This window comes from Sturnus vulgaris, chromosome 3, assembly GCF_052056855.1.
Source record: "Sturnus vulgaris isolate bStuVul1 chromosome 3, bStuVul1.hap1, whole genome shotgun sequence".
Lineage (NCBI taxonomy): Eukaryota > Metazoa > Chordata > Aves > Passeriformes > Sturnidae > Sturnus > Sturnus vulgaris.
Window position 1 is genome coordinate 53,424,479 of NC_142245.1, and position 12,997 is coordinate 53,437,475.

At 40.3% G+C, this 12,997-nt stretch overlaps 2 protein-coding genes across 4 annotated transcripts in view; both read left to right on the forward strand.

Annotated features, from left to right (window-relative positions):
• Positions 1–222: 222 nt before the first annotated feature.
• Positions 223–3,363, forward strand: GJE1 (gap junction protein epsilon 1). Its single transcript, XM_014888604.2, has 3 exons — positions 223–326; positions 861–1,043; positions 1,432–3,363. The coding sequence occupies exons 1-3, from the start codon at positions 288–290 to the stop codon at positions 1,825–1,827; spliced, it is 618 nt and encodes a 205-aa protein (XP_014744090.1). The 5' UTR covers positions 223–287; the 3' UTR covers positions 1,828–3,363.
• Positions 3,364–6,597: 3,234 nt separating this feature from the next.
• VTA1 (vesicle trafficking 1) overlaps positions 6,598–12,997 on the forward strand; it is a 34,206-nt gene continuing 27,806 nt past the window's right edge. Inside the window, exon 1 of one of the 3 annotated variants that reach the window (XM_014888636.2) lies at positions 6,598–6,784. In XM_014888636.2, the coding sequence (XP_014744122.1) occupies positions 6,676–6,784 (109 nt within the window). In that variant the 5' untranslated portion in view covers positions 6,598–6,675. Of the gene's footprint in view, positions 6,785–8,896; positions 8,999–12,997 lie in introns of those variants that run through there. The other 2 variants (XM_014888634.2, XM_088161658.1) reach the window with 2 other exon arrangements.

Genomic DNA, 12,997 nt, shown 5'->3' on the forward strand with positions numbered 1-12,997 from the left:
ATGGACAGGGGCAGGGGCAGGGGCAGGGACAGGGACAGGGGCAGCGGCAGGGGCAGGGGCAGGTGCGCAGCCGGCGGCGGCGGCGGCGGCGGGCGCTGCTGACGGTGCTGCCCGGGGATTATCGGCGGGCGCCGGCCGGCCCCGCTTTTGCTGCGGCCGCTGCCGGCCCTCCCGGGGGGCCCGCCCGGGGACAAAGGGCGGAGCGATCCGGGGCCGGGGTCGGGGTCGGGGCCAGGGCGGGCTCCGGCTCTGGCCGCCTCCACCCACACAGGGCACCTTCCCCGGCCATGTCCCCCAACTACATCCGGAGCTTCTCGGAGGGATGTGTGAGTACGCGGGGCGCGCCCCCCTGGCCCCGACCGCAGCCAGGGGTTCCGGCCCCAACCTGCGCGGGGGCCGGGCTACAGTTGCCCCTTTGGGCAAGCTGGACTTTAATTTGCGGGAATAAGTAAGATTCTAAGCATGGTTGGGTTTGATTGTGGCACGGCCGTCCGTGCTTTGCCATCACCTGACATCATGTGAATGAATCAGTACAACAGCAAAACGAATAGACTTTGGGTCGAAGCGCTCAGCTCCGTCTGGCGCCTTCTGCAGTAGCGGAATACAGATAAAGGCAGTGAAACAAATGAACTGGCAAGTGCTAGACAAATTAACCTTTATATAAAGTTAGTAGGAACAATAAAGTGTTGTAAGACATTATTTTGTTAGCGAGCTACTGCACCCTTCATAGGCAAACTGTCTCCTTTAAAACAAGTAGAATAAAATAAATACTTTGGAAAATGAAAAAGAGCAAGTAGACCTCCAACAATAACACTGTTAATTTTTTGTTTTTTATGTTGAATGAACCCTCTCATTTGCAGCTCAGGCCGCCAACAGTAATTGGACAATTCCACACTCTTTTTTTTGGCTCAATTCGAATGTTTTTCCTTGGTGTTTTGGGCTTTGCTGTTTATGGAAATGAGGCCTTGCATTTCAGCTGTGACCCAGACAAGAGAGAAGTTAATCTTTTCTGTTACAACCAGTTCAGACCTATAACTCCTCAGGTAATTATCTTTTTCTATTATTTTTTCACGGTAAAAATCCAATGTAAAGAAAGTAAAGTGCAAAAATTAAAACATGATTGTTCCATATAAGTACTAACTGACTAGGCTAATTATAACTAACTTTTTTCATTAATATTTTCCTTTTCATATCCCTTTAGCTGTGATTAAATATGGAGCTGTGCTTCCTGTCCTTCAAAATAATCCTGTTTCAACTAAATTTTTCAAATCAAAACATAACTGCTTTTCACCTTTATTGTCATCTACGTTTTTATACATTTATTTGATATATATTAAAAACAGACTTACAAAATGTTCCAATATACATGTGTTTTAGCTGTTCCAAAGCAGTTGTAAATGATTTGACAGCTACATTTCTGCTACATTTTAGGTATTCTGGGCATTACAGCTGGTGATTGTACTGGTACCTGGAGCCTTTTTTCACCTTTATGCTGCTTGTAAAAGCATCAACCAGGAAGATATTCTCCAAAAGTCATCCTACACTGGTTTTTATATCTTCTCTGTTTTCTTGAGGATTGTCCTTGAAGTTGTGGCTTTTTGGCTTCAGATTCAGCTCTTTGGTTTCAAAGTGAATGCAATCTACATGTGTGATGCAGGAGCACTTGAAAAAAAGTTTAACATTACCCGGTGCATGGTGCCAGAGCACTTTGAAAAGACAATCTTTCTTATTGCAATGTACACATTTACTGTGATTACAGTGATCTTGTGTGTTGCTGAAATTTTTGAGATCTCATGTAGAAGGCTAGGTTTCTTAAAAACTCAGTGATGTCAACCACTCGCACTCACTGCTCTGTCCACCTGCAGTTTTGTAACAATGATTTCAAACCACAGCAGGAAAACATCTCCTGTCCTCTATGCAGTGCTGCAGAAGAGAACCACACTGATGATTATTGAGGCAGAATAGTCACTTGACATAAACTCCTCATCTAAAAACTTGCACACTGTGAGAATAATCTTTCTTTCCAATGTTAAGGTCAAAGGCATTAAGATCTCCAAGAGCAATATATTTTCATGACCTGAAACCTATGATAGTTCTACCTCCAGATGAGTGCCTGTGTGTGAGGAGAAGGTTATTTATAAACATACTTCTATTCACAGCTCTGAACACAAACCATCGGAGTTAATAAGGTCGTTGCTCTTCCAGGGAAAATTATTGCAAATTTCTTACATTTTCTTATCGCTTGAGAATTGAACAATTCGCAATTAGTTACTCTCTGGGCACCAGAAAGCATTCGAGCATCTTCCCAAGAAGTCCTGAGATGCAACCTGCATTTCAGCCCCCAGGGGCAGAGGTTCCTGGTTAGGCTGTGGTGGCAACATATCCATGGATACCAGCTTACTTTGCAGAGGCTCAGCTACTGTCACCTGCTGGGTCAGAATCTCCTTTTAAAAGTGAAAGAGTAGCATGGTATTCTTTGTGCTGCAAGCAACACCTCATTATGTTTTGGCTTACCGTGTAAAAGATTTTTACCGATTTAGTATGATCACATTTTGAAGGAGGAAAAGTGCTTTTTAACAATGTTGCATAAGAGGCTTAAAAGTGTAAAAATGAAATCTTCGAGAAAAGCCTTTCCTAGGCCCAATCATGATTTGATTTCAATGTGTTTTGCTTGTGTGAGACTGCAGAATTGGGCCCACAGAATTTTCTGCTGTTTGTGTCACATCTAACTTTTTTTTGCTCTGACTAAAGCTGCTAGAATAACAGTGAAAAAAGAACTTTGCATATTAAAATTATTCTATGCAGTAAATGCATTTGGTTAGGTTAGGTCTCAAACTTTATATAGGCATCAGATGTTTCTGTGTGCAACAGCTTCTTAAGGGCTAATAAACATATTAAATTTAGAAGTGATCTCCTTGTGCTGAAGTGAGATAAAGGAAATAAAACAGATTTAAGAATCAGAAAGAAAGGAGGAGGTAGTTTCCTGTATAAAATATCTACAAATAGCAATAATAACATCAGCCATTTTCCATTTGTTTTTCAAACAAAAAGCTGAGATCCTGATAACAGAATTAGGGTCGTTTCAGAAATATTTAGGAAATTCTGGAAAAATCTTACTGAATCTTTTACCACAAGTGTTAGTTAATAAGTCCCAAACACAGTTGAATTATCATAGGCTTGTAATTCTCACCCACAAAAGTAAACTTGCTAAATAAATGGAATAGGAAGTTTTAGGTGTCTTGGATTTGATTGAATCTGTGCCGTTTAAAAAAAGTGCGCTACAACTAGATGTGTGATTTTTTTAACGTGCTGATCAAGAACAAGGCAATATATTTCAATAAATTCACTATATTAAAGCATTAATATTATTTGTTCCCTCTTGAAATAAGTTATATATCATCTTAAATAAATGTCCAGTCAAGGTTATCAGATTTATGCAATATTAAACTAGTTATTTAATATCTGCAAGCATTGCAAGTGAAACAAAAATCACTGTGCTAACTTCTTGTTTGCATAATAGGCCATGTTCTTTGGTTGATATATGTTTAATTTTTCACTGTATATGTCAATATCCATCTGGAATTATTCTTTCCAATTGAAACTTGTAATGTCAGGTAAAAAACCAAATCATTTATAAAAACATATAGTATATAGAACTACTAAGAAAAATAATTTAGTTTCATGTGCTAGGTACAGTTGTTACCAAAGGTACACAAATCCCACTCCATCAGTTATTTGTATAAGAATAAAGTAATCACAACCTTGTAAGTATTTTCCCTGGTGCTTAATATGACATTGCTTGCTGTTCTTCTGTAAATTTCCAAACACTTCAGAAGGGTCACATGAGTGCCAAAACCTCCAAGCCTTCAGGACTTCTTTAAGTTCTTGTTACCATCAACAGCCTTGAAGAACAAGTACTGTCATGGGACTGCCTGAGGATCCCTGCAGCACTTTGTCTTTGTGGTCAAATTCTGGAACATATTAAAAATTTTTCCTTCTTCCAAATCAGGTACACCACCAACTTTTTTTTTTTTTCCTGCATTTCCTGTGCAATTAATATTGTCAAATTCCTCAGTCTTTCATTTGGAAAAAAAAAAAGTGCATTATTACCTTTTAGTGATAATGTTTTTCTGTGCCAGATTCTGCCATTAGTTTCTGGAACACATTGATGGAGATATTATGTCCATGTAAAGAAATAATTTCCCCATGGATGTCAACACTTCTCTTTCCTGTATTTGCCATTTGTTTTCCTGGAACTCATTGTATTCTCGGGTGTCTTCTAAACTTTTCTTTTGCTTAGTCTTCTAAACTCCCACCACTTTCATCCTCATTTACATTGTTTTCTATCACCTTCCTTCCACCCTCACTCCCTCTGAGATTGATATGCCTTCATGCATTTCTCAGCATTGAGCTGAATTTTGCTCAAATGCTTAGCAAGTATTTGAGATTATCATGAAGGCTTTTCTTTTTTGCCAATAAGAAAGGAATGATATAATATACTTGGGGATTCTTTGATTCAATTCTATTTCTTTACACAGCGAACATGAAGTCCTGTCTCCCAGAACACTGAGGAAGCATTTTTGTTGCTTACATCAGGTTCACACTGTGCTCAGTGAAAAAGTCAAGTGCTTCTTTGACGTTTTCATTGTTTTGCACCATACTCTAGCCACCTAATTTTCACAGATAGCACCCAAAGGAATCCTCAGCTCTGTGTTTGCAGTCAGTTTTGTCTCTAGTCAGGTATCATGACCATTTTAGTTCTCACTTAACAAAGCGCTGTAATTGTGACGTGACTGCATTTACATCAAGCGTATAGCTGCTCTGGGCCAGCCAGCTTCTAGTATAGCACTGCAGCATCCCAGTCCTGTAACCACTCCTTGTTCTGCTCCTTTCACGGATTCCTCTCTTCTGTTCAGACATCATTTCCCCGCTGTTCCACTTTTGGCACACTCCCACATCAGCAGTGAGACAATGCAGCCACTTCTCCTACCCTGTGCCTCCCTCCAACACACACCTTTCTTCGTGCCCTGGAGCACTGACATTCTCTTCCTATACAAACAGACACTCTGAGATCAAGAAGAAGTTTGGCAAAAGGCCTACCTAAAAGAAATTTTAAAATAGTTTTAACCATGCCATCAGAATCAGGTAATAGACACTAATATAATTTACATTGCAATGACTTGAACCATTTGAAACCATTTTGCTTCAACAGTTCACATTTCTTTAGCTCTTCTTATCCCCTCTTTGCAAAACCAGAAATCCTTGGCAGTTCCTCTGAGAAAAAGTTATCTGGGAAGTGGTGATCCTACAAGATGCATGTTCCAGGGCTGACAGACTTTTTGACAGCCACCAGGAAGCAGCCCAGTCCTATTAACCAGGCCATGCTAATATTGTAAAATGTGGAATATGTAAAATTTTCTTAAGAAAGGATTTTCTTTGATGTTTAATCTTTGAATACTTTCAAGCTTAATCAACAACAAGGGAGATTTGATCCATGAAAGACAACAGCGAACAAGCAAGCTCTAAGTGATGTCCAAGTGTTAGAAAAATAAATCAGTTGGTAGTAGAATTGCCTTGTTGACCAGGTTTACATTGTTTGCCAGGTTTAGAGCTTGACATTCTTCATCGATCTCAGACCCTGGGGGAGGTTAACAAAGCTTGGGAAGAAGGATGTCCACTGAATTCAAAATTTACAGGCCACAGGGCCATTTGGCAGAACTCACAAAATAAAGAAGAAACCAATAAGGCAACTCAGCAACTGCGCTGCAATCAGCTCAGACTGGGTTAAAGGTAATTCTGGCAGGGGGAGATCCTGAGCACCTTCTCGTGGACCAGTGACCCAAGAAACCCAGTGACTCAAATGAGACAGACTAAACATGCTCACTAATTAGCATATGAAGCAAGAGAATCGTTAACTAACAGAAGTCAGAAAACTAATTACTAAGAGAACTATGTAACCTCTAGCCTTTGTTTGCTAAAATGTGTAAAGTGTTGATAGTTGGGGTGCTTGATTCATGGAAAACCCCCGTAACACCCGGGCTCACACAACATTGAATAATCAATGTCTGTCTCAGTGTGTATTTATTGGCTTGTTGTGTACCAGGTAACTAATCCGAGTTTTTGGGGATGAAAGGCAGAGTCCCAGAAGCAAAGGCACAGTTCAGGCCCCAAGGGCCTCACGGACATTGGCAAGCCTTGGCACAGCCTAAGGAGAAGAAGTTTCAGTCTGAGAAGGAAGGGGTTTCACTTGCAGGTGTACCTCCACATGCCAGCCCTGCACGGCTCTTTGGGCAGGGCTGCCAAAGGAAGGGAGGCAGAAGGAATGGCGAGGGCATCACTGCTCAGCCCTGGGCAGCCGGGGCCAGGCTGCCGTTCCACCGCTGGGCCAGGGAGTAGCCCCGACCTCCCCAAGTCTCCAGCCCTTCTTCACAGCTACTGTGGGACGCGTTTCAAGCACTAAGGGACCACGAAGGTGGCGTTCGAGGCTGTAGGTCCCCATTGACAGACGGACGGATGGATGGATGGACAGACGGAAGGACAGCCCCCTCCTGGCCAGCAGGGGGCGCTCCCCGCGCCCTGCCGCCCGCCCGCGGCGCCCAAGCCGGAAGCGGAAGCGGCGCGCGCCGGCCCCGAGAGCCAGAGCCGTGCGCCGCCGCTGCCGCCGCCGCCCGCGCCATGGCGGCCTCGGCGCTGCCCCCGCTGCCGCCGCAGCTCAAGAGCATCCAGCACCATCTGCGGACCGCGCAGGAGCTGGACAAGCGCGAGCCCGTGGTGGCGTACTACTGTGAGTGAGGAGGCGGCCGCGGCGCCGTCCCGCCGGGCCCGGCGCGGCCCGGGCGCCGCTGCCCCGGGCGGAGCGCTCCTCCCCTGCCCGCCCGGGCTGCCCGGGGGATGCGCGGGGCCGGGGGGAAGCCCCACCTCTGGGCGGTGCGGGGTGGTCGCGGTGCGGCTCGGCTCCCGCTGCAGCCCCACCCGCCTTTCCTGTCTGTGCTCCGTGCGTGCGGAGTTAAAGCCCCGTGACGGCCGAAGTGCGCGTTCCGGCAGCCCGACCGCCTGCTTGTGCGCCACCGTGTAAAGTGGTCCTGGTGGGACAGCCCGAATAAGTATGGGAAAAAATAACGTTCAAGGACCTTTTCAGAGTTTTTGTTCTCCTGCAGAGGCCTCCCTTCTGACCTGTGTAACCCTGAATAAGTATTTTGAGTTTGAGAATCTTTAGTGCTGATAAAAGCTTTCAATTTCTTTTGTTTGAGGCTTCGTCACTTATTCGGGGCTCTCAAAGGGAGTGAACGTTTTGCTCTTTCTCTGTTTCTTTCACTGAAACGAACACAGCAAAACCTTACTGTAAAACTTGCAAATTAATGTGTAGACTTTTCTAGCTGATATGGCTTCAAAGCTAATGGTTGTCAGCATGGACTGTGAGCCTTTCTAGAAGACTTTGCATAATGAATTAAGAAATGCAAGCTTGCTGTTAGTCTTAAGTTCCTGTTACTGTTAAGCACGCTGGTAAAGGGCCTAAGACTAGCAGATCACCAGAAATGTATGTTTATGTTGTTGACAGCCCACCCTCAAGGGGAAGGAAGGTGGGTCATCATAGTGCTGGTATTTCCATTGAGATGGGAGGTCATTTGAGGCGGTTACTTGGCTTGTCTTCAAGAAGAATGAAATAAAAAATAGATGTAGAACTGGTAGTTTTTCTTCACAAGGTGATCTTAATTTAGAAGAGTGAATTCATGAAATTCAGGTTTCAGATAGCTCTGAAAAAACTGAGTGACAGAAGAATAATTTTACCTTTCCTGTGTTACACAGGAATAGTGTGTTAGCGTGGAAGGGTGCAGCCAGAAAGGTGAAGTAGCCGCATATTAGAAGACTGGGTGTTCTCAGTAGTACTCACTCTTTATTTACTGGAAGAACACAGGACAAGTGTGTGTAGCAGGAAGCACCAGCTAGGTCAAGTTGCACTGGGTTTTTTGTTTGTTTTTCTTTATTTCTTTGGATTTTTCTGTCAGATGTAACACCCTGTCTGACTATACAAGAAAAAGACATGCGTTAGTGTAGGTGATAAAATACAAGTCTGTTTTAAACAAGAAATGTTTTTAGTGCGTGATCTCTATTTTTATTTATCTTTTGCATTCTGAAACTTAAGTCTTAGTGTAGAGGGGAAAAAAGCCTGTGTTAAATAATTACTATTTTCTGTAAGTCGTTTGCTTTGTCTGTCCTAAGTAGTTTGAAGATTTTATTTTTTCGTTTGAGTACTTCAGCATATCTGGTTCATTACCGAATATAGCAAAGATCGTGTTCTAGAGGCATCTGTTTCATTGCAGTATTACATAAAGTAAAAAGCACTGACACCCTTTTTCAAGCTAGGTCTTGCTCAAATCATTTGTTTTTTTAAATACTCAAAGGAGAAGAATTTGTTTTCACCAGTGTTCCACTGATGACACTCCCGTGGTGGATGAGTTTGTCTGGATTGACGAAAATGCAATACTCGTGCTCCATACTTGTCTTTTTTCTTCGTTTAGTTCTGGCTTTGAAGCAAAAGTAAGATTTATGAACCATTAAATTTTAACATCGTGGGTTTGGAATAATTACATGGAATCCCAAAGTATTAATTATTAATATTGCTACTGTCAAAAAAAAAGTACTGTAAATACTCCTAGCATGCTATGAATAATAAAAGCTTTACAAAAAGATAGATTTTTAGAAGTGTAGAGAAGGGATACAAAAACATTTCATGGTTCCTTTCAGATAATGTTTTGGAAGCAATGCGAATTTACTTAGGGTTAAAGCAATGCCTCTCATTAGATGCTTCACTGAGAAAAGTGAGCATCTCTTTGTGGGTTTGAAATGGGTTTCAGAGGAGCTCTGTACATTTTATATAATGTACTGTGTGTCCTAGGGCCAGGGGGCTGGTGAGGCACAGCAGAGTGCACCCTGTGTTTGAAAGGCCATGTTCCACCACAAAGCTGCTTACACAGCCACTCTGGGAGGGAGATCATTGGTAAGCTAGTGGATGTAACTATCAGTCTGAACAGTGATGTGTTTATAGCTTTGGAATGTTGCCTTAAGTGGTTCATGCCCAGAAAAAAGCTTCAGTCACAATATTATTAATGTTGTCATGGTCCAGTAGTTTGCAGTATGGGCATATATATGCTATGTTTTGATTTATGTTATTTTAGTTAAGTTGCACTTTTATATGTCTAATAATAAGAGCTGTGACACGGATTAATTTGAGGATTCGAAGCAAGTGAACTCTGGCAAGATGTGTTTGCAACATAAAATACTGCTTTCTATAGCTTAGCAATAAAATTTTCAGAGAAACTATTTACTGCTCTTGTTACTGTTTTTGTCTCTCATTGTAGGTGCTGTAGGTGTCCCCTTAAAAATGGGAATTTATACGGCAGTTTCGTGATTGATTTGCATTCACCATTTTTTTTCTCTTGCGTTGTAGTGCATTTTGAGCATTAAGATAATAAGTCAGTAATGCTACCTAAAGAAAATGCTGTCGTCCTTCTGTGGCCTCTCATTCCCAACCCTAGAGTGCTTTAGAAGCAAATGTTGGTGTAATTGTGTGATGAGACAATAATAAGCTATTTTTCCAGCCAGGCCAATTCACTGCTGCTTAAACATCTGTGTTCCCATACAGACAAAGAAAAGGAACAGGACACAGTGGCTTGGGGCAAAGGCAGGACTCCTGCTTTTGGTATTGCTGGCATATGTTGATTTAGAGAAACCGTAATTTAATTAACATTAATCTGTTTTACACAATATAAATAGCTACAGCAGGGATTATTTGTCATTTTCAACTGCCACATAATTTTCCTCATGAAAAATAAAATGTTGAACATTGGTGTTCTTGTAAACTATAACACAACACTTTTTGTTGTGGGTCTTCCACATTGCAAAAATTTTAAAACTGGTTTATTGCTGGTAATCCTGTGTAATCCTTACAAAACCTTGATTCTTAACTTCTTTTTTAGGTATTCAGATTCAAAGCAGAATATGATCACTAACTTTATGTGTTGTGGGTATACTGTTACCTTTTTAGCCCTGTATATTATTAGTAGATGAACATAATTGATTGAAGTAATTAAAATATATTTTTTTCCTGACAGTGTGCACCATAAATTCACATGGTTGTAACATTTCTTCTATCCAGAACACAGACTGTAGAGAAATAAATAAACCGGTTTTTTAGGTTTTTTAAAAAACTTTTAGTGGGACATGACCTCACAAAATAATTCTCCTTTTAAAAGAGATTAGACACTTAATAGTTAATGTAAGTGTCCAGCACTCCAGTAATCTACCACCTTATTTTAAAATGCTTTCCTCCCTATTTGATTTTTTTTCACTTTTTTATTATTTGTTAATCATCGTCATTAAGTATATAGCTATTTCAGGTTCAGTAAAGGTCAGTTTATTCAGCAGGTATAATGGAATACCTGAAAAGTATGCTGCATCTGTTGCCTAGCAAAGGGTGAATATGTAATTGTAGTCAATAAAATAACTTTTTATGTTAAAAACTTACTTGAGTCTAGCTGTTTGCCTACTTTGAGATGTTATTTTGCAGACACAAGGAGGCGGGCTCTGATAAAAAAAATCTCTGGCCCATAGTAACTGAAGAAATCATATTTCCAACTGTGGCATAGGCAATTAGACAGATGAGTTATTTAAAAAAAAAAATTCAAAGTTTGAGAGGTAACTGGATCTTCCAAAAACTTCAAATTCAGAGTTATAAGAAATATATTCCTTAATGGCCATTGTTTCCACCTTGCAGTTTCATTGTTCATCTCTTTGCAAAGATGAGTGATAGTTTGCACTTACTGGACATTGATGTTCAAATTCGAAAGTATTGAGAGAATGCCAGTAAGTTGCCAGAAAAGGACTGATGTTTCGTCATCAGTGTTTGGATAGTCAGTGAATTCATGTGAGAAATTATGATTCTAGTAACTTTCAAAAAGCAAAGTGTGGTGGTTTTTGCTTTACAGTCTACTAAACATCAGAAAACAATCATGTGAGATCAGTAGATATTATCTGTATAAGAAGGGTGTGAAAAACCTTTAATTTTTAATTCTTGAGATTGAAAAGCATCAGGGAAACGCTTCCGACGGATCATACTCTTGTATTAACATTTGTGGTTTAGTGAGATGAAGCAGGAGAGAAAAGCAAAAGACACAGCTTTTGTTCCACTAGTTGACAACCTCTTGAACCAAAAGTCATTCAGCTTTTAACAGAAATCTCCACCTGTTAAATGTGACTGACTTGTCACTTTCAAGTGTTTTCAGACACCTATGAAACAAGGTTCTCTCTGCATACGAATTAGAAGAACTTTCTAGCATTACTATTTTTATCATCACCAAAAAAAAAAAAAAAAAATAGACTGTGAAGTTTCATGGCCTGACTAAGAATTCGGGTAATATAGTTGCTGTGCTATTTTACAACTGAAATACCATTCTTTTTTACCAATTCTTTTTTTTTACCAATCCTTTACAAACCCAATTAGTCCTAATAGGAAGGACTCATAATGGTCAAATATTTTAATTGAATTTTTAAATTACTCTGGTTTTTATTGTATCTTGATGCATTCTGAATGATTAATTTAGAAGATACATGTAATTAAGAACTGTTAATAAAATTAAAAGTAACTGGTATGTGCTGTATTTGGAGAGATTCAGCACATATTGAGTGACTTCATTTACACTGGGACATTGTGGAATTCAAATGCTTAAAAAAATGTGCTTGTAGAATTCCATATCAAATATGATCAAATCTCTGAGCTTTCTAGTTTAATATTCATCTTTTGTACTAGTTTTATATAGTCCATTTGTAAAAGTACATTTTCCATAGTCTCATATTGCTGGTGGCAGAAGACTATTTTGTGGGCTACTAATACAACAAATGTTTTAAAGGCTTTTATTGGAGCTTGAATACAGAAGAATGTTCTTTACTCAGAGTAAGTTAATATGTTTAAGTCAGATATTTAAGTAAATACCAATTTCATAGTTTACTGTGAGACTTGTTTTGATTCTGCAATGAGTATAAATTAAATTTTTTTCTCAATTTCTGCTTTTCCCTTTCTGTTTCTTTTTTCTTTTTTCAGTCTGTATGCTCTGATTATTTCAGAGATTTGTAACTGAGGAAGACTGTGCTCTTGAAGCTGCTTTGTCTGTGGAGACAGAAAAACTAAAAAAGTAGTAGGAATAACAAAGATAATTGTATAAACCCCACAATCCTCAAAGCAGACTGGGTAGTGGCAGAAATTAAGATGATATTAACTGTTGTGTGGTATTTTGGGCACTTGCTTTGATTACATAGATAATATTTTAAAATAATCTGTTCTGACAGAGGTAGGAATGAGAACATATAGAACAAGTGTACTTCAGAGATTGAAACCTTTTCTGAGTTAGATGTATTTGTATAAAACTCCTAAATTTCACGTGTATGGTGTAAATATACTAAGGTGCATTTTTTTCACCATATAATTCATTATTTTTTGGTATATATTTATTCAACTTGAACCTCTGGAAGTAGGAGTAACAACTGTCCTTTCCTGCCTGAGGTTTGCTGCTGCCTTTGAAGAAGGAATGCATCAAGATAACATTCTCATTTGCAGAATCACGAAAGTATTGAGGTTGGAGGGCTTTGTACATCACGTCATGCAGTGTCCTGCTCAGAGCATAATCACTAGGGCAGGTTGGTCACGACTGTGTGCAGGCAGTTTTTGAACATCCCCAAGGATGGCGACTCCACAACTGCTGGGAGCAACCTGTTCCAATAGAAGATTTTTCGTACGTTTAAATGGGATTTCTTGTATTTCATTTTGAGCCCATTGCCTCTTTTCCTGTCACTGGACACCACTGAGAAGGGTCTGGCTTTGTTTTTGCTCCCCACTGCTCCCCTCCTCTCCTCAGGTATTTACACACAGTGATAAGACCCTCAGATCCTTCGCTTTTCACAACTTAAACAATCTGAACTCTCTGCCTCTCCTGGTGTGACAAAT